Here is a 22736-nt window from a genome sequence, read left to right as displayed (position 1 = left end):
TCCCGCTGCGCAACGGCGACACCCAGCGGCAGAGGGCGGTGCAGCATAAGCCCCTGCTACCCCTGCTGTATCCAATCACAGCGCCTAAGATAGGCAGTTGCTCCTGATGGCATGGAAACAAGGGAAGAAAATCAAGGTCAACATTTCTACACGTGACTAAGTAACTATTGGATATCGATGTTACATAACCCGAAACGAAGAGAGAGTGAATTTTGGAGGGAAAACATCAAAGGTTTAATGGTGGATACATAGCCTACTAATGTGCTGTTTTCGCCCAGCACAGTGCACCTGATGTACTTTAAGTTAATATTTTTTCAGTTTAGGTTCAAACTTGAGGCTCCATAATAACAAAGCATTTAAATGTAGTTTGTAATATATATATACACACACACACACACACACACACACACACACACACACACACACATATATATAAGCTAATACAGATGGGGTCCACACGTGCGCCTCTTAGCGTGTAAATCGTTTGCAGGTATATATTGACAAGTGCCAACACGAGGGACAGAAGTAGTCCACTGCAGGAAAAAAAACGTGCAACGGCAAAGCTGCTACTAAAACCTAGTTGACAGTTTTTCACGCTGGAATGTTTTGCATAGCAACAGCCCCTCCCCCAACAGACAAGCAGGGATCCTCTGCAAATTACCCGCAGGGCTAAAAACGTAAACATCCCGATCTTCAAGGAGAAACCTGTCAAATCGCTTTAAAACGCCAATAGTTTTCATTTCGGTATGGATTTATGTGCAGTTTGAATTATAAGTGCGCTGTTATAGAGGAGTTTTTATGCTGCAGAAAATATTTGGCACGCCACTGAAATGGTTAACTCCAAACCCGGAAAAGGGCGAAGTCTGCACAGCAACAAGCGCCATGATTGCGTTGCACTGTGCGTCTCAGCAGTCAGCAGCTGGTGAGTGAATCTTTTGGTCCAGTAGTTGCATGTTACTATGCGCTTGCAAAATCTGTCACAGCCCTCCTTCAGTACCTTGCCAACAGGATCGACTCTAACGCGAGCGCTGTTTGTCGATAATTTGTCGCATTGGATTGGTTAGACGACGGGGATTTTAGGGGCTCAGCTCAGCTCAGCTAACCACCGTCCTATTTTGCAATACACAGCTAGGAGATAATGATTTACTGTTAACTATAAAGTTACTGATTATTCTGATTCGCATCCAACCTGCAGAGATCTCTCTCTCTCTTTTTAAAAGTTTCTTACAACGCCAACTGGCAACTGAGATACATCAAAAATCAGGATGTTGCATGACCCAAATTGCTCAAACGGAGCTTTTGGCAGAGCTCAATCCAAGCTTTTACGCGCGTACAGGGATCCGAGTCGGTTTCACTTTCGGGATGGGGATATTCCACACACATTTGGAACGTGACAGCCAAATCTGTATCCTTTGCGATGCTGCATCATTGTTTTTCGTGTTCAAATATTGCATCTTCTGCCTTATGGGGAGGCATCCCTTAGTGGGTGCGTATTGTGTAGTGCGTTTTATCGTGTCCTTTTTTTGCTGTTGGGTTTTTGTTTTGTTGTTGGTTTGTTTTTTCATTTGTTTTCTAAATTGAGTATCGATTTGACGCCTGGATGATGTGTTTGCAGGGTGCAATGGAGCAGCTAGAAGAGGAACTTACATGCCCAATCTGCTGCGGTCTGTTCGAGGACCCGCGGGTCTTGCTGTGCTCACACAGCTTTTGCAAGAAATGCTTGGAGGGACTCTTGGAGGGGAATCGAGGTCCAGCTTTTAGGACACCTTTCAAATGCCCCACCTGCCGCAAAGAGACCCCCCACAACGGCGCAAACAGCCTGCAGATCAACTACTCTCTGCGCGGGATAGTTGAGAAGTTCAGCAAAATAAAGGTTATACCCAAAATGTCTGCATGTAAACAACACTCCGGTCAGCCTCTTAACATATTTTGCGCCACCGACTTGAAATTAATATGTGGATTTTGCGCAGCGACGAATGACCACGAAGGGCACAAGTTCTGCTCCTTGGAGGATGCGTATGAACGGGAAAAGAAGGCGTTTGATGAGCTGCTTTGCGGGGTGAAGAACTGGCGTAGCGCAGATTACCTGTCCTGCCTGGATACACTACAAGCCAGTAAGAAAAGGGCGCTTCTGTCGGTCAGTAAGGACGCAGAGAAGGTAAAAAACTATTTCGAGAAACTCATCAGTGCCCTTGAATGCAAAAAGAATGAGATCATGTCCGACTTCGAAACACTAAAGCTGGTGGTGATGCAAGCATACGACCCGGAGATCAGCAAGCTGAGCGCAGCGCTGGAGGAGCAGAAACGCGCGCTCAGCATCGCTGGGTCTTTCGGGAGCGTTTCCGACACCCTGTGCTTTCTGCAGCAGATGCAAGAGTTCCGGGACAAGTTAAAGCTGCTTAACAATACTCCACTGCCGTCTCGGAAAGACATGGACGTCGGTCCCCTTGTGCGTAATTTCGACGTTAAAAACTGGGATTCATTGAGGCTCAGGGAAGTGGACAGGATGTCGGTCCCCCACGAGAGTGGCTCCTACCGAATAGGGAACAAACGCATGGCAGTGCCCAGATGGATCAGCATTCTTATCCTCACACTTATCAGCTCGGTGGTGCTGTCTCTGCTGCTGCCGCACACCTTCACAGCGTGTGTGACCAGGGAGGCTGAATCACTTCTCGCTGCACTTTTCTCTCTCTTTGCACATACCGGTGCGTGCCTCCAGGAAATCAAGGACATTTACATAGATGTGGTTGATGCAGGTCAGAAATATATCATGCAGTTAATCGACTCTACTGCCCGCTTTATTGACAGTTATAAATTACCCACTAACTAGATAGCGTTAACTCACAGCTGTCAGATAATTTACACATGACAAGTGAGATGTAAAACTCTAGCGAGTACTTTAAAACATCTAATTGTTTACATTAGTTGTTTTTGTTTGTTTGTTTTTTGCCTTATTGAACAAGCTGCAACCTCGATGAAGCCATAGAATCAAACGAATCAACCCTTAATCCTCTGAGGTTATAGTCTTTTCATCAAGTAAACACCAATTCACTTTTTTCCCATGTGCAATCGATTCCTTTTTTTTTCCTAAAAAAGAAAAAAAATCATTTCATATTTGTTCAACGTGATTTTCACAAATAAATCTGAGAATTTTGAGTCAACTCTTTGTTTTTATTTAATGCGACAGCTCAGAACGGGCTGCTTTTTCCAAATGTATACATGTAAATGCAATTCGATGAAGTAAGCAAGTGCGTAATGAAAGAATGCAGTGTGATCCACGGCCTCTCTCCCACAGAGGCTTCTGCGCCATAGTGATGCTGCAGCCTCTTCAAGGTTATAAGCGTTACATAACAGGGCCCGTGTGAAAAATTCAGCAGGCTGCAGACACCGCAGCTCCCGGTGATCACACCGCTCGTTGACGTGTGTGGATGAAACCTTACATCCTTATAGGTCTCTGTCAGAGCATAGATCTGCAGGCAGTCGTGCATACTATTTTTTGTTGTTGTTATGCGACTCATTCATTGCATGACTGTGTCCAGACAGTGAAGTCAATCCTGCAGAGTGGGTAATTAATAGAAGTGTGTATATTCTCTGGTTTTCTGCTGTGCGTCTGAATAGAAATGAAAGTAACTTTGAGGCCTAAAACTCAAAACACGTGGTTAAATTGAATTAATCTGGGTTAACTCAAATCAGATACTTGGCTTTTTTTCTTTTTTTTAATGGATCAGAGTAAAAGGACAGTGGATTGTGACTAAAGATCAGTTATCCTGTTGTTTATGTATTCCCTATATGCATTTTGGAGAGGGAGACTCCATAAGATCACGGCACAAAGCGAATCAGTGATGTCAGCACTGACCATAATTCAGGATCTACGTCATGGCACGCATGTACATATATATAGCTTTCTGTTGCCAGGCAAATAAAGCATGGGTATAAAAGTAGGAGTCTCTATTAATATTTAATTTTAATCTCACGCAAATATAAACACAGCCTGTTAAATGTTAACTAGATAAAAATGAAACAAAACTACTGGGCGGCTGTATAACTGACTTTTTAACACGGCCATAAAGACAGCGCACGGTCAGCCGCTTTATACCAAAAGTGAGAATAAAAAACTCCAAGCTCTCATCTGGACAATCGGCGGTCACTAAATACTCAAATAATTTGTGAATAATCTTTTCAGTGTAGCAAATATCACATTTCTGGAGCATTTCCAGCACTCTGGGACGTTTTTAAACCCCATTGTAATTTTTTTTAAATTGCTGTTTATTGAATAATGAGTTTTCCCATTATTTTTCTCATTAGCGGGTACAAATTTTACCCAGGAACCAATTTCTCTTGGTGTGGGGGTGGATATGGGAACTAATGTACAGCCGTATATTAATGTAGGCAAAGGTAATAAAATGCGTCGAAAGGTATAAGCAGGTAAATATGCATTTTTTTAAAATACCAGCAGTGATAAAAATGCATATATAAACAATTCTAAGTCACTATAGGGAATTTCAGACTGCACATCGATTATCGCTGCTTCCACATTTTGATGTGTGCGGAGTCTGTTGCTTTTCCAATGCGCAAAATAATGGAATTTAAATGCAACACTGAGCATTTAAATCATAGCATTTAGAAAGACAAGATATAAATATTTCCAAAATTATAAGTAACATTTTTCCCCTTTCCCACCTACCCTGTCAATACACACACACACACACACACACACACAGCTGTTTTATGTCCACCGTATAGTCTTGGCAATATTAAAGATTAAGATATTATAGATAATTTAGTAAATCCGTATGAATGGTATAAAATATGCTTAATGTGTATATACAAGTAGGAGGGTTATATTGTTTGTATAATTTCGTAAAACTCAAAAGTTCTTGCAAAGAAATAAATCAGGGATAATAAAACCCCTGAAACTTTTATTAAAAATTCATAAATATCACCCTTGTTAAATGCACCAATTCAATTTTTCTCTTAGTTTCATAAATACGTGATTTTCTGAACTTTTAATAATAATAATAACAACAAAAGGCGCATAAGGCCAAATGGAAGGAAACTGCTGCAGCTGCGTTTCGTCAGTAAAAGGGGAAATGTTGGACTAGACAGAATTCACTGTTCCCAAGGAAAAAAGAAAGAAAATGCAAGCACTTAGTTTGTGTTTCATACAAACTTTAAAAAAAACGGAAAGGTCCGGTATGTATAACTTTACAGAGGAGTGTAACAACGCACTCAACTTCTCTATTAATCTTTTCTAATTTATACATTCACATAAAGCCTACGTGATGTTTTGAAAGAATACAGATATTAACCAGCTTAAACGATCCTATACCAAAGGCCTGTAAATCGAAGTTAAACGCTTTTTATTTATGAGTCTGAATCTGGATCATCGTCAGCATCATCCTGGCAGGACTTAAAATGGAGGGCTTAGCCCGCCGCCCGAGCACAACTGCAGATTTAGTGCACAAAATATATCGCTATAGATTAAAAATATAAAGGCAGTTATAATGCAAAAGAATATAAGGTAAATTCTGACCGCTATAAGCAAGTTATTAAAAAAAAACAACAACTATCGAATAAACTGAGCCCAAATTGTATTAAAAACCGTATTTTCTTTTTCTTTATTTAATTTTTTAAACACACTACAGACAGTGAATTCATCTTGATTTTTCAGAAGCACTCCTGGTGTTTGGGCGACAATCCAAGCATGATTGTAACGATTTGAATCCGAAGCAAATCTGTCACTGCGCTTTGCTGAATAGGCCCAAATATCCCAGCAGCGCTGCAGAAAGGCCACGCAGGCCATTGTGAGCATTTCTTCTCCAAGGACGGCGGCGCTTCTTAAAGCCTCGTTAATAGTTTCCGCTATCAGGAACACAAACGCTTTTCCTGTCCCTTAAACTAAAGACTACTAAACACACCACACCGACAAAGGTTTAGCATAACAACTTGAAAACACACTGCAGACAAAACAGAATTAAAACGTTTTTATTCTCAAAAGGTTTACACATAATAGTGAAGTGTAATAAAATGTAGTATACATATTTTACATGTCAATACAATATGGAATAGACATTAAGTAAGAATCAGTGAGTCAACCTGTACCTGTAAACATTTCTAAAGGCCAGCCTCTGTTTGCCACCACCTGAGTGGTCTGAGTACACTCAGTGGTGGTTAGTTGCTGTGATTGTGAGTGGCCCGCTTTGCTTCAGCAGTACGATCAATACTGGAGACTTCAGCTAGAGTGTTAACTCCAATATTTACGTGCTGCTACAGTAAGGCGACCAGAAAATGAGAATGGGGAAGCCCAAACAACTTTCTCATCACAGCTGGGGGGAGGGAGAAGAAAGGCTATGAGAAATTAATTCAAGTCAGTAAAGACTACTGTTTTATGCAAAAGTGACAGTACGTTACCTGTTACCTCAAGCTTTCACTGCAACAGTATGTTTGGTGGAGAGACTGTGAGATAATAGCTATGTAGTATATTCAGGCTTTAGTGCGGCAGCACAGTATGGCCTGCATCTCAGTATAACCCACAAACCATTCCGTGCTGCTACAACATCACCAGAACTGCTGCTGCGGTCCTTCCATTCAAAACAGTCTCTGCTTCTGTGTTATTTGCGCTGTCTTCATCTTCTGGCCTTCTAATCCTTAGCACATGTTTACGGATGGATACAGAGCCATTACCTATTATTTAAACCACCTAAAGACATTCAGGTGATCACCAGAATCAGATTGAAGTTTCCAGTCTTCTCCTAAAGTGGCCATGGAGACTCGGCATCTGAAACACACAAAACAAAAAGAAAAAGAGAGAGAAAAGGTTTAATATAATACAGAAGTCATTCTCAAAATATTAACATTAAGTATTAAAGTGTTCTTTGTGCTGAAAAGTATGTGGACAGGAGAGCTTCACACTCTTGCGTTTGTTGAAAGCCTCATCTCAAAAATGTATGGGCATTACTAAGCTGCTGCACTCTTCCAGGAAATCACTTATCACAATTTCAAAGCCTTGCTGCCAAGATTTGCACCAGTTAACCACAATGTAAGGTCGGACAATGATGCTGGATGATAAGGCCTGGACCCTTGGCTAGCTGTTGGCCTCCAGTTCATCCACAAGCTGTTCAAAGGGATTGAGGTCAGAGCTGTGTGTAGGCCAGTGGAGTTCTTCCACACAAAACTTGGAAATATATTTCTTTATAGATATTGCTCAATGCATGAAGCACTGTTGAAACTAGAAGACGTATTCCCCAAACTGTTGCCACATTTAAAATACAGAAATATTATTGTATGCTCTACAATTAGGATTCCCCTCAACTTTGAGCCAAGCAGCTTATAGGAGCACCAATGTCCACAGACTTCGTAATGTACTTATAGTGTTACATCTGAAGTTTAAAGATTTTGCAATCTACTTTTATTAAAAAACACAAGTAGGAGTCAAAATTAAATGACTATTTATTTACACCCTTGCAAATAAGGCATGGACTGATTTATGTCAGCAGTGTAAAACTATTTGACAAGGCACTTTTCTAAAAGTCAGAAATCATTTCTCCCTAATGTAAACTTGCAAACTATTGTTGCATTTTCATTCCACTCCCATTAGTGCTACTGGCAGATGTTCAAACATCCAAGTGTAAAGCTAGCATATAGTGCAGTTCACTGTTCATGCTCCATAGAAACTACTGAAAATAACTTAGGTTTAAAATTCATCTTAAAAATTGGGAAAAAATCAAAAGAATAAGAATAATAGCTTACTTTAAAAAATTAAAATTCAAACAAAGAAAAGGGGTCATATGGAGAGACCACAAATATAAAATTCACATGAATACTAACAGATATTTTGCCTTTTCAGGAGCCAGCACACAATAGGTCATCTGAAATGTAGATGAAAGCAAATACAAATGAAAAAGCAGCAATTTGCCCACAACAGCTCAGCAAATAAAATATCTTCCAGTTATTTCAACTGAAGAATGTGCCACCCTTGATGTAAAAAGTTTTAGGCTGCTGTAGTAAATGTCAACAAAACATTTAAATCTTAAAACATGTAGAAGGTGTTAAAACAAACATTATCCCGATAATAATCCCATGGGAGATTTAGGCCAACAATTGTTACCACTAGAGGTCTCAATGGACCTGTAATTATGACCTTAGTCTGAAATGGACATGATAGCCTGAATCTGATAGTCTCTTGCATACTTCCTCTCCAAAAAGACACTGATAAGTTCGGCAGTTGTTTTCTTTCTCACACAAACTCCAGTCTAGTTCACATGAAAGACTAAAAAGAAAAGAAAAGCCACAAACATTTTTCTTCATGTGATAATGAAGGTGTGAGTAGGGATAACAACAATAGTGGCACAAAGGCACTGCTTTCATCTGTTATACTGTAACAGACAAAAGTCTTTAATTTGAATTTGACTTTAAAAATCCCCAAACATGTTGTATTTCTCAATAAAGTGTTAAACAGATGCAACTTGAACTATGATGACTGGCAAACTAAAACTTGTTATACCAGCCTGCAAAGAAATGTTGATTTTACCTCCTGTGCCATTACCGCAAAGTTTCTGATATCTAAAGGATATCGCGTGATTCTGACTTCAGGCAAATTAAACACCTTTATTAATGAGAGGCATTCATGATTACAGCCCAATTGCATAACCCAATGTAGTCAACACAGGTGCAACAGCACAACTCAGCCAGACCTACCTGAGAGTGGCAGGTGGGTGGAAAAACAGTGAAGACCACTTAGTGTGGTGTATTTTTTTTTGCCCCCTTTCCACTTTCCTCTTCTACTTACCCAGTTTATAAGTAGAAGTCTAGCCTGTAATTCACAGATAATGTCCCTTATTGCCTAACATTAAAAAAAACACATGGGGGGAAAAAAAAAAAAAAAAAAAAAAAAAAAAAAAAAAACATAGTACAAGCCAAGTCAGTATGAAATTAAACACTTCCTCAATTCTAATTTTACAGTTGATATCATGCATACCTAAAAAAAATTTTGCACCTAAATGACAAAAAAAAAAAAAAAAAAAAAAAAGAATAAAAATAAGATTGTTACCAAGAAAACAGAGTTTTAAGACATTTGAAGCTGCTGTTAATTTAAAACTACAAACCAGGACTGTGCAATTGCCAGATTTGTGGGGCAAATTCTTGTTTTAGTCCTAGGCTAATAAAGTCCACACTGCCTGTTAGGAGTGCAACAAAAATTAGACACTAGTCTTCAAACAGAAATGCTACACACACTTACTTCCCGATCACAGGGATTTGCCGTTTTTAAACTTTGTAAACGGAATAACTTGCAATAGCCATTCAAATAAAATAAAATAAAATAAATTGACAGAAGACATGAGTGTGCTCTGCAAAGCTGCAGGTGAGAAATGACATCAGACATTGTTTTTAAAATCATAAAAAATAAATAAATTTGTGAGAAAAATAAATTCACTGATTTACAAAAAGGTTTTGCTAGTTATAAAAACAATGACAGCCCACTATTGTTACAGTGGATCTACTTTCCTGCAGAATAATCATGTATAATTTTCTCATCTCATATTTAGTTTGTACACACCATTTTTTTTTGCAGAACAGCCTGATCTACACTGAAGTTGCAATCAAACAAACCTAAAATACTTAACAAAAAGCACACAAAGAAACAAACCAGGTAAGTTGTGCAATTTCCTTATAAGCTGATCATTTCTTTCCAAGTCCAGGTGGAACTGTTCACATCACTGACTCCAACCTCTCCCTATTTTTCTCTCTCTCCTTTAAAGGAAGCATGCCCGGACATGTCATCTTCTCTGCTCAGCCTTTTTAACCCATTCCTACAGACACTTGCTACCCATACAATGACCTTAAAGAGTCACCTGACCCCAAGGTTGAAAGGTCAAGTAACCTCCTACACCCAGTAGGGCAAAAGGGACATGGACATGACAACCCATCACCTCCCCAGATCAAGTGGTCTGGGTTAGCCTCTTCTGGTCTGTTTTACAGAGTATTCTGCAAGTATAAGCACAAAGTAAAGGGAGATCCGCATTGAAATCATCAACTGCGAAAAAACAGGGAACAGCAATCACATCCATCCATCTTTGCAAAAATATCACTGATTAAAACTATTTGGCCATCCCAGAGTTACAGTGCATGGAACCACACTAAGACATTTCTTCTCCATTTTACAAGCAAGCTATATCCTTACCCAATTACAAATCCGTTTCATGTAGCATGTAAGCCAGATAAACATCAGGGATTAGCCTAGCCAAATCATTGTTGTTCTGCATATGGCAAGACAACTGCACAGGGTAAAAATATACTGTGTTCACTGTGCCACAGCTTTACAATTAATGATGAAATGTTTCACCAACTACTGGGCAATATTTACACAGCATGAGATCTTTTCATCATCTCCACACAAAATAGATCAGTCCACAAAATAACAAAGGTATCAACTGTCATGGGGGGAAGAAAAAAAAAAAAAAGAGAAAAAAAAAGAAAAAAAAAAAAAGAGGCAGATTACCTTTAAGAGCTGTTTAAGAGCAACTCAGAAGGTGATGAATAGTTTTACTGTTCACAGTAGTCCAAGGATGCGACCAATAAAGAACTGCTTTGTTCCTTTCTAGAAAAACAAACAAACAAAAACAAAAAAAAAGCACTGTAATGACAGTATGTGTTAATTCAAGAAAAGCCAGTTACATTTGCATGGCCACTCACACATGTAAAGCAGTGACTGGGATTCCCTAGAAGCTCCAGCAATATTTTTTCAAACAAACTAATTTGGTGCAAACAACAATCAACTAATATGCAAAGCTTAATTTGACTCATCGTTCCATTCATTTATTTTTTTAAGTGTTTTTTTTATAGTTAAAGCCATTTTTAACCACTTCCAGAGAAAGTACGGACCACACTGTAAGACTCCCCCATGCCAAACAGCAGTGTCTGTCATCTAAATATACAAGCACGTCCACAATGTGTGGTGAAATATTTAATCCAAACAACTGCTGTACCTGAACTACAATATAAACAGTAATTCAACTGAGTACCACTAAGTACTACCCAAATACATTTCTGGTCTCTCCAGTTTTTTACTCCTATACTTGAACTCTCTCAAGTTTGCTCCTCCTGTCGCAAAAGACAGAGCAGCCATAAACAGGATGCAGACAATGCTGTAAACTGTGATGCAATATCAAAAGTTCGACCTGAGAACCCGATTTATAGTTGACCAACAGCATGAGGTTAGTTAAGAAAACCTTGGGCTCCAACTACCCTGAAAAAAAATAATACTAAAAAAATGAAAGAAAAATCCCAACTACCACAACCTTTAAAATGGCTGCTTGAAGTTTTTTCATTACACTCAAGCAGTACTTACAGATCGATGAGTAAGACTGAAATTAGGATCTAAGTAAGCATGTATGTTGAATGTGCATGCTTACATATGCAAGAGGGGCAAAAAGAGGAAGGAAAGGCAAAGTGAGAGAGAGTTGAATCACACACCCATACACTCATGCAGCAATTACACAAACAGACTATACTTGTTTTTGTTGTTTTACTTATTAAAGCACAAATGTCTAGGTGAAATTTAGTAACTTGTCCTAGTTCAGTGTTTTAAAAAAATAAAAAGTTAAGCACACAACACAAGCAAAAGTCTTATCTGCCAAAAATAAGGCTTTTAAAAAATGTAAAGTTTTGCTACAGTTGGCTGACTTTAAACAACACAAATAAAAAAAATAAATACACAAACAGTGTATTATGATTATTGTGTGTTTTAAGTCTGTTAAAAAAACAAAAACAAAAAACCCCAAAACATTACAAGAATGATTGTCGTTTTCACCAGGTTCCTTATTAGGCTCGACTTATCTGCTTACAGCTAGAGTGACAGTTACACACCAGTGAATCGACACAAGATAAAGCAGTAAACCCAAAATTACATGGGTTTATATTACTGTTGGAAATAAACCAAAATAGTTTTAAAACTTAACATTAACTAAATAAGACACTGTTTGTCACACTGTATGAAAATATCTGGTCTATGTGAACACAAACACATCCCCTTACTGGGGGTAGTGGGTGAGGTGTAATTTGTGTTAGAGCAATAAAATAAAAATAATAACATAAAAATGCCTTGAATATTTTTGGATAATTAAATCTTTTCAATCTGACGGCATACTAGTTAATACCGTGAGATACTCTATAACCCTTGTGTGGGGAAAAAAAAAAAACAGAAAAAAAAAAAAAAAAAAAACAGAAAAAAAAAAGTTTGTGCCACAGAAAAACACCAATGAAAACACCATGTGTCTAACCAGGAGGCAGACTCTTGCCATGTTTAATCTTACTGGTGGTGCTGCAGCAGGTTATCATATTACTTACCTAAAATCTAAAATGTAATCATCAAGTAGATTATTCCCTAGCATTGTAACAGCTGATACCTTTCTAAACGTGCTGTCTGAGGCACAACTTCACTTAAAATAAATAAATGTATATATATATATTTTTTTAAAGATACATGTTTTAGAGAGCTGTACCGGACCATTTAAAATGACTAATATTCTGAACACAGACCAGCCTAATCACTTCAGTGTTCGAGACACATGACCGTACTTTAGGATGACCTCAAAAGTGCACTTCCCCACTGAACAGATTTACAAAAAAAATGTGATGAAACGATAACAATTATACATAAAACTGACAATTTTTAAAAAAAAGTCAGATTAATTAATCCTTACACTGCTTAACCTTACAACTTTTTAGTTAAAGAAATGTAAGGCTATATGCACTATAGCACTTAGTGTACGCAAAAATACATTTTTAGAAAATAATAATAAAGCCAATAGAAGGGCAGTATTTAAAGATGTGGCAAGGCAATTAGCAGCTGTAACTAGTACCATCAGCCTTAAACTATATGCTTTTGAGGATGGAAGAGAGAGAGAGAGAGAGAGCGAGAGAGAGAGAAAGAGAAAAATCATCATGCAAATCAGCACACATTCTCAAAAGATCACATCTAAGCTTGAGGCTTAACTAGAATGACCAGTGCTTAAAACTGTTCCAGAAAAGTGACTGACCATTTGACAGCTTCTATTTAATGGTGCAGAGCTGAAGCCAAGGCCAACTCCTCGAGTAAGTGTTTAAAAAAAAAAAAAAAAAAAAAAAAAAAAAAAAAAAGAGAGAAAGAAAGAAAAAAAGAAAGATCGAAAGCTGTCCCTATCACAGCAAATTTGAATACTATCAACTTTGCACTGCAAGAAAGAAAAAAAAAAAAAAAAAAAAAGAGAGAGAGAAGGGTGGGGGTTCTCTGCAGTCTGGCTACAGCACATGTGAGCAAGTACAAGTAGAGAGTCACAGTTTATCAGGAAATGGGGGGTGGGAGCCTATTTTGCCAGAGGGGTCTGAAGAATGATGAGTCACAGAATGTCTGAAACAGCACATCGGTGCTCTGCAAAGAGTGTGAAAAGGCAAATACCACAGAACGGAGGAAACATAAACCTGTAGCTTTTAATAGAGATCAACTGAAGGCACTGCATTAATATTTTTTAAGGGATTGTGAGGGGTGGTAGAATAATGCTGCATTGTAACTCTAAAATGAAAAAGAATGAGGTAAATATTTACACCCACTTTACCTATATGAGCACATTAGAAACATTTTAAAACCTAGTTACCAGCAAGCAAGAGTCCAAATATTACTTTGATACTATATTTTGATCATAAAATTTCACTTTGACAAGGTGCTGCCTGCTCTCTTCTAGACATTAGAGGTGCAATTTCTCACTTTCCCCCTTCAATACTAATATCACAAATAACTACTCATGCTGCAGCTAATATAGTAACATTAAAGCCCACTTCAACTAAACTAGACAAAATTAGATATTGTAAACACTTCATAATAATCTACACTGAAACAAAGTGTCATTTAAAATCACTATCACTTTTCGATTTTTGAAACAAAACATTTTCAGTGTGACTTTGTTTTATAATTACACTTTAACAACCAAGTACTCAGCAATACCCTCATCCACCTAAAGTATTACAAACATTTGACTAAATAGCTTAAAAACTTACTGCCTCTCTGGCTAAACTGACACCATGACAGGCTGACAGTTTCAACTTTTAGTACGAAATAAGCAGATAGACAAATGTTAAGAATCCCATTAAATATTTACAATTAGGTGTCTAAATGCCTACATTGTCCAAGCTCTACTTTACACCCATTCTTTAATTCTGCTCAAGTGTAGTGACCCAATTAGCCTTTTTGACACTGTAGGAGTAACATATGGTTTAATTATCAATGAAACATTTTTAAAACCTGTAATTTCAAACTGGCAGTTACAGTAGAATGAAATGGGAACTTGGTTTAAATGTAGAGTTCCAGTTTTTCGTACACTACGTGGTACTGCATTATTCCCAACACGGGTGATCACATGCCTGTCACATTTTAAGTCGTACTATTCAAAGAGTTTCATAATCCCACAAATTCTACTATTCTTGTAAGCCTGACACACCAGATGATGCTGTACAGTAATTTTCTCCTCCTTCACTTCTTTGCTCTGATGTCTCTTTGAAAGGGCTTTCCCTCATTTCCACAACCCAATTACCCTTAAAAATATACAAAATCTTGGTTTAGAAGTTTCACTATAAAAATAAATAAATTAATAATCATTTAAAAATGCTGCCCCACTTCTACAATAATTATCATACTATGGGTGTAATATGCAATTCCACAGAAGACAACTTTGTTGTTTCCAACCATTTAGTTACATTTTCATTCAAAGTCATGCAAACCTAAAACAATTCTTTACTTACTGCTGCAGAATATGTGTGACAAAATAAAAATCCAGGGAAAATGCTATTAGTAAGACATGGCCCTAGAAAAAAATATGCATTTCAAGAAAAATGGAAAGGGGTGCCTACACTCTGTAGATCCCTCATCTGAAAGAGTTTTTTTTTCCAAATAAACTTAAGCAAGATCACCTGTTTACTAATGTGAATACGTAGTTGTATGAATAAAGGCTACACTGCAAAAGATACGAAGGCCTCACATTATGTAACATATTAAACCGATCTCGACTTGGAAGGAAGTAGAAGGGCGGGTTCAGACGCGCAATTATATGGAGCCTCTCTTTTCCTTCAATATGCTTTATTTCTCGAGTAGTCCTGTTCGTTTTTAAAAACTAAATAAATATAATACTGAAAAAAGGTCACAAAATAGCCCCTACCCGTCATGATTGGGCCCATTTTTTCGGTCACTCGTTAGAGGTTAGACCACGCAGTTTCCCCTCCCCGGTTCACTCTATTTGAATCAAATCAGGGTCCATGGCACACAGAAACTGCTGCGACGCTAGTAAGAGCAGAAAGGAAGGGGCAAAGGGAGGCAGCGAGCAGTGGCTCCAAGTCTTTTACATCAAACTACAATGAACCGAATACCCTAACATTACAGCATGCCACGGGAATCACCACAACTACCAATTCCTCGTTTTTATTTTGTAAATCTAACCTTACCTCAACTTTATTGCTTCGTTAGTGGCTGTGACAGCCATTCGTCAAACCTTTAACACAGCTATTAAAGTAGAAACATCATGTCGCGAGTTATGATTGTTGTCCCTTGGCTAAGAGCCACACGGATCATCTTACATTAATCTAAGGCATTAGAATATATTGACAGGCACAAATTTAAAGCAAGTACTCAACTCTAGATAAGATAAAGTCATATTTTTAGTCATCGGAGTTGCATTATAACACAACCTGTCACTAGTAACGGCCAGAAACAAACAAACAGAAAAAAAACTCTAGTAGCCACTTCATGACAGAGATAGGGAAATAAAACAAAACTCCGTCATTATTATTGCGGGCATTACAGGGATATAGGTCATACAGGGATATAATAATAAACTTACCAGGTGTTTTTTGTCTAACGATCCACAAAACACTTCCAACATCACACATGCAGTTTAGCAGCTCGGAAAAAACGCCTGTCTTAACTTAAAAAGCTTGGTCAAATTAAGTTCCTACAAAAAGCACTGTGTCTGTTCCGGTCTCCTTTCGGGTTTTTTTTTCCCTCCTAAGCCAGCGTAGGTGCCGTGTGCATTTGTTGACACTGCCGAATGCAGTTCGCCTCTGTTCCAGCTTGGCAGCTTTTACACCTCCCGCTCAAAACTGAGCTCCAGTGCAAAATAAATAGTCCATTATAGTTTCACTTTGATTAATAACAATCGATTGAAGCGCGTCTTCAGTGTGGTATAATTTCCCATCAAGTCTTTTTTTACCCAAATAATTCCTCCTCATCTCCTGACTAAAACGACCCGCTCTCGTTTTTTTTTCACCGTTACAGTGCAGCAAAGTCAGATATCCCTCTCTACGTGCTAGCACGCTAAGCTAGTAGGCTAGCTGCTAAAGAAGTACAAGCTGACAAAGCTGGCCAAATGGCTAACGTCTCCCCTCCGCGGTCTTTTTTCCACGTACTCCTCGCCTTAAGTCCGTTCGTGCACTCCAGTTAAATCAATTTAAATATTTTGAGGCTACAATTACCTGTGTTTCCGTTGAAATAACACGACTCCTTCTCTAAAAGCGCAGTTTTTGAGCGCTTGGTTTCTCTCCCCCCCCCCGTCTCGGAACAGCTTTCTACATTCGCAGCATCCTCTACCCGCAGCTGTCGAGGCAATCGCTGTTCACTCGAAAATGGCGCCGAAAGACTTGTCTCATTCAAATTCGATAGAGCCTTCCATTCGCCCTATTGGCTAAATACGGTGTCGAGTCTGCCTGCTGATTGGCTGCTGAAAATGCACTCTCGAATGATCTCGCAGCCCACCGCAGCGATCAACAAATTAACTCTTCAAGGCCTCGCAGTGTCTTTTACGGCAGCAACTAACGGGAAACCCTTTTCGTTCAAACTAGTTCATACGAGGATTTCTGATATGACACGAATACTCTTAGTAGAGACTGCGCACTATTTACAAAACATTGCAGTCTGTCTAAATACATAGTAAAAGTGGGAATAAAAGACTGTGTGTAAAAAAAAATCAACAGAATACAAGCTGGCCTATATTCATAGAATAAAATCTATATCGTTAGAAATACACGCATAATGTGTCCTACCAGGCACGATTGTACAGGAATAAACATTTACTGAGAGCTACAGTTATTTACACCTGCAACTATATCCATTTGTACTGGCTACACTGAGCAAATTCAGTCCATAGTGACCCACAACAAAATAGCAAGGATGTTGCACTTATGCTTGGGGTTACAATAGTTTGCTCTTTTCCAACTCACTGATTATTTCTTCTTAAGGCTTTTGCCAGTGTATAAGCAATCTTTCTAATTATACTTGCCATAGAATATTGTATATAGGAGGATCGATCCCATGCAAAGCATGTAAAAGCATCTTCCTACGGATGCATAAGAATTTGAAATACTTCTCTACTTCTCTTCTCCCATGCTTCTCTTACCATCTTTCATATAAGCACTATGAATGTCTATTCAAATTCGGTTAGTCATTTATAGGATGGTGTGGTTATCTGCCGTTAGCACTAAAATGCTTGCCTTGGAGTGACAGACCTATCAAAGACAAGAATAGCCAAATTAAGCATACTGTAGACAGAAGTCTAACATCTGTGTTATAGGTCAACAAGTAACAGTCCCGAGGCTATGGAGATGCAAACCAAATAATGTTAATGTAACAATGAGCAAAAAAGAAAAGCACTGACTGAGTAAGGTAACACAGGCTCAGACAGCAGTTAAAGTCCTCCTTCCTAACTCTTTTCAATCACACTCTGAGGTTGGCTTTGTTTTATTTTCCACAGTTCAAACATTGCTTTCTTATCTTAAATTGCTGTGACATCATATTGCTGTGCCTAATTTTAATTAACTTTCCTTTTTAGCGAGGCTACACTTTTTTCTTTTGAACTTTTCACTGATTTATTTCTACGCCTTTTAAAGTGGGCTTGGACATTTCTGTTAAAATAACACCTTCTATAAGTAAGTAATGGGATTACCGTTTTCTCTCAATTTAGGATTAGATTGGCAACACTCTATAACTTCACGTACCATTGTAGTATACATGCGGTAGCCAAAGCACGTACGGGTTGGGCTCTACTACAATAACCCCACTGTTATCACATCTACTGTAGCATAGTGTACCTCAGGCAAGATAAACAGAGACAGCCATTTCATCCCAATGCACACATAATAACAACACATAGCATTCACCTGCTATGTGAGCAGTTGGTTCCACTGGAAAAAAGAATTAGCGGCAACGGCTATTAGTTTTTAACTGTGCCTTAAGTCATTTTGACTCGTGCTAATGACCTTTAAATACTTAATATGTCTTTAGAGCATTTCAGGAAGCACATAATTTCTTTACATTGCAGTATATTGTAGTAAAAACATAATGCCTTTTACTTTTTGAGTACAAAAGCAGACCAGGAGAGAGAGGGCGCCCATTGTGTATGCATTCTGGTGTAGTGTGGACAATAGGGTGGAGAGGAAAAAAACACACTTGTTTACAGATAAACTGGTTTGGACAGGAAGCCAGTAAGGAGGAGCTCTGTGTTGTTAAACAGGCATGTGGAGAGGCAGGGATGAGCCAGCAAAAACACCACTATGACCATGGGAAGAATAGGATGCAGTACTCATAGACATTACAAACACACACACACAAACATACACACGAGTGCATGCATGCATTTCTGCAGTGCTTCCAGCTTTGATCCTTAGTGTACAAACAAACAAAAAAGCGTAATCATCATCGCCCAAACCCTAAAGTGACCGACACTGTGGTTTGTTTGGTTTCACTAGGATAAAAATTAACAAGACCCTCATGGGTCTCTATTAGCAGTGCCAAAACAGTAGCCAAGCTGAGCTCTGGTGAACACTATACAGTTCATCCTGCATTGTGTCACCGTCACATGAGCACACACTGCCTTCCATTAGGCAGGAGATCCTTATGACTCACGAAAACACAAGTCACATGTCACTACACAAATGAGCCATGCTACTCAGACTGCTCCGTTATCTACGGCAGCTTTTTTTTCTTTTTTTTCTTTCCCCCTTTTTTTTGCAGGCCTAAATGAAATCCACATCATAATGCATCTCTTCATTTGAGGGTTGAGACAGAGTGGAGCTCTCCCTTGTCCTCTGGTAGACGCGCCGAACAAGAGCCACAGTGTCACGTATCATGGTGTTTGACCACTGCAGGCAAACCTGGCTGCAAAGTTGCTACGCTGGGGTAATTTTAGTTCAGCATAATTTGATTTCAGTTTAGATGGCTCGTGTGCATGGTTGGCTTTTACACTCAACCGCTACCCACTCAGTGAGGGGTTTTTACACATTATTTTGGTTCTTTCACTTGATTCATGTGCTTCAAAAACAGGCCCACCCCCAAAACCACCACCACCAGACTTGGGGCTGCGTGATATGAAAAGGTGGGGAAATAGGCAGTAGTAACAGACTGAATATATCGTTCTTTATTTAAAAAAAAATAAACCCAAAAGACAAAAAAAGCACATTAATAGCACCCAAAAGGGGTGAGTGAGGGTCAAGGGTGGTATTAAATCAGGAATAAACACCTATGTAGCACAGAAAACACAAAGTTTGCAGCATTTCTGTCAACTTTGGGCAACTGCAGGCGATTTAACGTCGCTCAGGAGCATTAGGTGTTTGCAGATCGGAGAGTGTACGCACATTGTCAGCTCTCTGTGGCACATTGCTGCCTGCTGGATTAAATCAACCAACACAACAGAGCAGGTTGTGAAATTAATTCTTCTTTTTTTCCCTTCTCCCACTGTATCGGTGTAATTTGGATAATCGTAATTTTTAATTACAGTCTGATCCATTCACACTGTAAAATCAAAGAAATATCACCTCATCCTAGACTCGAGACTAAACAGTACTTTTAAGGAGAGAAACCGCTTATTCTGCCACTCTTCTTGGTAAATATCAAGCTGTGTAACATTTAGGAACATTTGGCAGCATGGATCAACGTAGAGTGCCTTTTGAAAGCAGCATATGCACGAGGCAGCCCTATGACCAACGCAGCCTGAAACGAAGCTGAAGATACCATAGGCATACTATATTAACATGGCCCTCGTCTTGGTCTTTAGAGAACACAATGAGCCCCACAGAAAACTCCATACTAGAGACTCTCCATTGATGTCTCCTTGGTTCCCCTCCCCCTCTAGACATCTGTAGCAGCTGCCCCCTTGTGCTCCTGTCAGCAGGGCAGAGCGTGTGTGTATGCACTAGTTGAGGTGGGGTTGGCTCGGAGGTTAGCGTGGGGCGTGTTACGACACCTCCCCCTTTGGAGGGGTCCGGCCCGCACACTTGTGGGACATCACATTTGTCAATGGCTAATAGTCACTAGCAGGTCATCCTGAAAACACAACAGAGACCTCTGACCTTTTTTTTTTAGCACAAAGGCTGAAAGGTGGTCACATTAGCCCTTGGGTGCTTTAAAATTTGGCACACACACACGTGCACTCCACACATGCATGCGACTCGTTTGCATGTAAATAATGTTTCTTATTTTGCTTTATGACAAACTTTCGCTCAATAAAGTTACTTGACAGATAACTTGCTCAGGTGAACGCAAAATTCACTTTAAAAAAAGAGAAAAAGATGAACTCTAACAGCCAGAATTCTTCTAAACACTATCACATGCTTGGCCAGCAAGTTCAGATGTTACAGCACAAGAAGCCCTTTTCACTTGTTCACTCCATAAGCTTACACACATTCTCACAGCAATCAAATTAAGTGGGCACAATTCATTGGACAGGCTAAAGCGACATCACTAACAGAGGACAATTATGGGGACAAACTATACTTGTCCTGGTGGTAATGCAGATAGAGTAGAAAAAGGGATTTCACAGAAGGCTAGGCTAAAGCAGAGAAATTCTCTATATTAGCCAAAGGATAAGCAAAGACTTCCATGCAGTCTGCAAACAACGAGCATCAGTCACAAAGCCAGCACAAGTCGCCTAATTTTCATCCTAAAATTGTGTTCTTGGACACTTTTTCTGTTGATACCAGTTGATGATGAGTACACTGTGTTTTCCAGACTAAATGTGAAGTCATGTGCCAAAAGGCCAAATGATCCCATGCCTGATGGATGAAAAATAAAAAAAATAGAGCATAACCGCATTGACATGTGTTATTGCATCCTGAGTCAAAGTGGCCTCGTTGGTGTGTAACATAATGAGAGCCGTTTTCCATTCAAGGTAGGTTTAAATATAAATCTGACAACAAAACATTATTCATGCTGCTTCCTGAACTTGTAGTTTGTTTTTTAAAAAATCTCAACTAAACTGTCCACACCCCACACCACCTATTTTTATTTATTTATTTATTTTCAAGGCAGATTTGTGAGAGGGATAACAGAGAAGTCTAAACAGAAGCAAGAGTTAATCTTAGGGCAGTAGAGTTACCTTGGGTGTTACGAGCACTTTGTCTAGGTGTGTTTTCTTCTTTTTTTTTGGGTCATTGCCTCAAGCTGATGACTGCCGATATATTTGGGCTTATGTTCTTTATCATTAAATTTGAGGATGACAAAAAAGATAAAGCCAAGTACTGTTTGAACAGCAGGATCAACACAGGTCTTCTAAGACCCAAACTATACAAAAACAATGTAAACAAATCATTTTTATATGCATATTTGCATGCCCCTTAATCAAATTAGCACATTAAAATTAAAATCCTGTAACAGTTAGAGTCACTAGAACAAGAAATACACCAAAAAGTCTCTGCGAAAGCTTCACAAAGCCAAGCAGACGGTTTTAAAATGACTATAGAGTGTCTAATATCATTTATGAACTCTAGTGGCATTCAAAAGACTAAAGGAGACTCACATAATAAAAACATCCCTCTGGCCAGTCCTTCTTTTATTGACAGTCTATTGCGAGCTCTCTGCTAGATGCTATCTATGACATTTAACTGTGTTTAGGTAATGGCATGTATCTAAAAACCACTACTGCCTCTGACAGATTTCATAAACTGTATTTACTGGCACTGAGCAATATTCCTACGCTCACACTGTATAAGTCACGGCGTTGAGATTATGTTGCTTTTATGTCTGTCTCACTTTTTTACCTGTGTCCAGAAAGATTTCAATTAAGCCTATTTATACGAAAATTTTTAACTTTTGATGCATGCAAGACCACATTTGAAAAAAGCTGTTATTTTACATGATGTATATTTGTGAAACAAGTAAATACTGGAATGACAGTAATATATTGAAAATGATATACACACAGTGGTGGAACATTCTGTTTTTTAATGTGCTTTATTTATTTATTACTTAATCTTCAAGTACCCAATGTGCTCGGAACATTACCAAATACTGTTCTTGCTTTCCATACCCGAGAAAATGAGAATTTACACTACTCACATACTGTACTATACTTTGATGCCAAAACACAGGCCTGTAGGTTTATGGGAAACACACTGAAGTCACGGCAGTCCTTAGGTAGCATAATGCTTTCTAGCTCTGAAAATAAGTCAGTTTAGTTAGATTAGTGCAGATTTTAATAATTTTTTTTTGTTTTCTTAACTGCTGTAAGCTGATGAAAGGGCAATATTCATTAAACATGATGCCATTGTTTACATTAAAGGGACATACAATCACATCTAATTCAAGTTACTAATAAATGACTTTGTGCTATTATAAAAACAAAGTGTCTAGATTTGAGTATGAGACGCTTAACTCAATTAAATGTTGGTTTCAGGTTGACTGAATGATATCAGAGAACGTATCACTGGTACTAATGATGCCTGAAATA

The 22736-nt window shown here is 38.7% G+C and overlaps 1 protein-coding gene and 1 long non-coding RNA gene across 5 annotated transcripts; one reads left to right on the top strand and one right to left on the bottom strand.

The window, feature by feature from the left end:
* The first annotated feature begins 11 nt into the window (after window positions 1-11).
* Window positions 12-3161, top strand: trim13 (tripartite motif containing 13). Of its 3 annotated transcripts, none has more exons than XM_076874784.1 (2): window positions 12-136; window positions 1616-3161. In XM_076874784.1, exons 1-2 carry the CDS (start codon window positions 107-109, stop codon window positions 2828-2830), a joined length of 1245 nt encoding a protein of 414 aa, XP_076730899.1. In that variant the 5' UTR covers window positions 12-106; the 3' UTR covers window positions 2831-3161. The 3 variants fall into 3 exon arrangements, with proteins under 3 accessions (XP_076730899.1, XP_004551303.1, XP_004551302.1); XM_004551246.5 differs by lacking the exon at window positions 12-136 and adding an exon at window positions 701-922; XM_004551245.4 differs by lacking the exon at window positions 12-136 and adding an exon at window positions 936-1486.
* A 2808-nt stretch (window positions 3162-5969) lies between these two features.
* On the bottom strand, window positions 5970-16707 carry LOC111500917 (uncharacterized). 2 transcript variants are annotated; one of them, XR_002721308.3, is made up of 3 exons: window positions 16495-16707; window positions 10499-10597; window positions 5970-6778 (listed from the first exon to the last, which is right to left on the bottom strand). It is a non-coding gene; the product is annotated as an uncharacterized LOC111500917 (long non-coding RNA). The 2 variants fall into 2 exon arrangements; XR_013093430.1 differs by lacking the exon at window positions 5970-6778 and adding an exon at window positions 9055-9984.
* Window positions 16708-22736: the final 6029 nt, after the last annotated feature.

This window comes from Maylandia zebra, linkage group LG16 (genome assembly GCF_041146795.1).
Source record: "Maylandia zebra isolate NMK-2024a linkage group LG16, Mzebra_GT3a, whole genome shotgun sequence".
Taxonomy (NCBI): Eukaryota; Metazoa; Chordata; class Actinopteri; order Cichliformes; family Cichlidae; genus Maylandia; species Maylandia zebra.
Note: the sequence above shows the minus strand (reverse complement) of the source record. Positions and strands in the feature narration are given on the sequence as shown.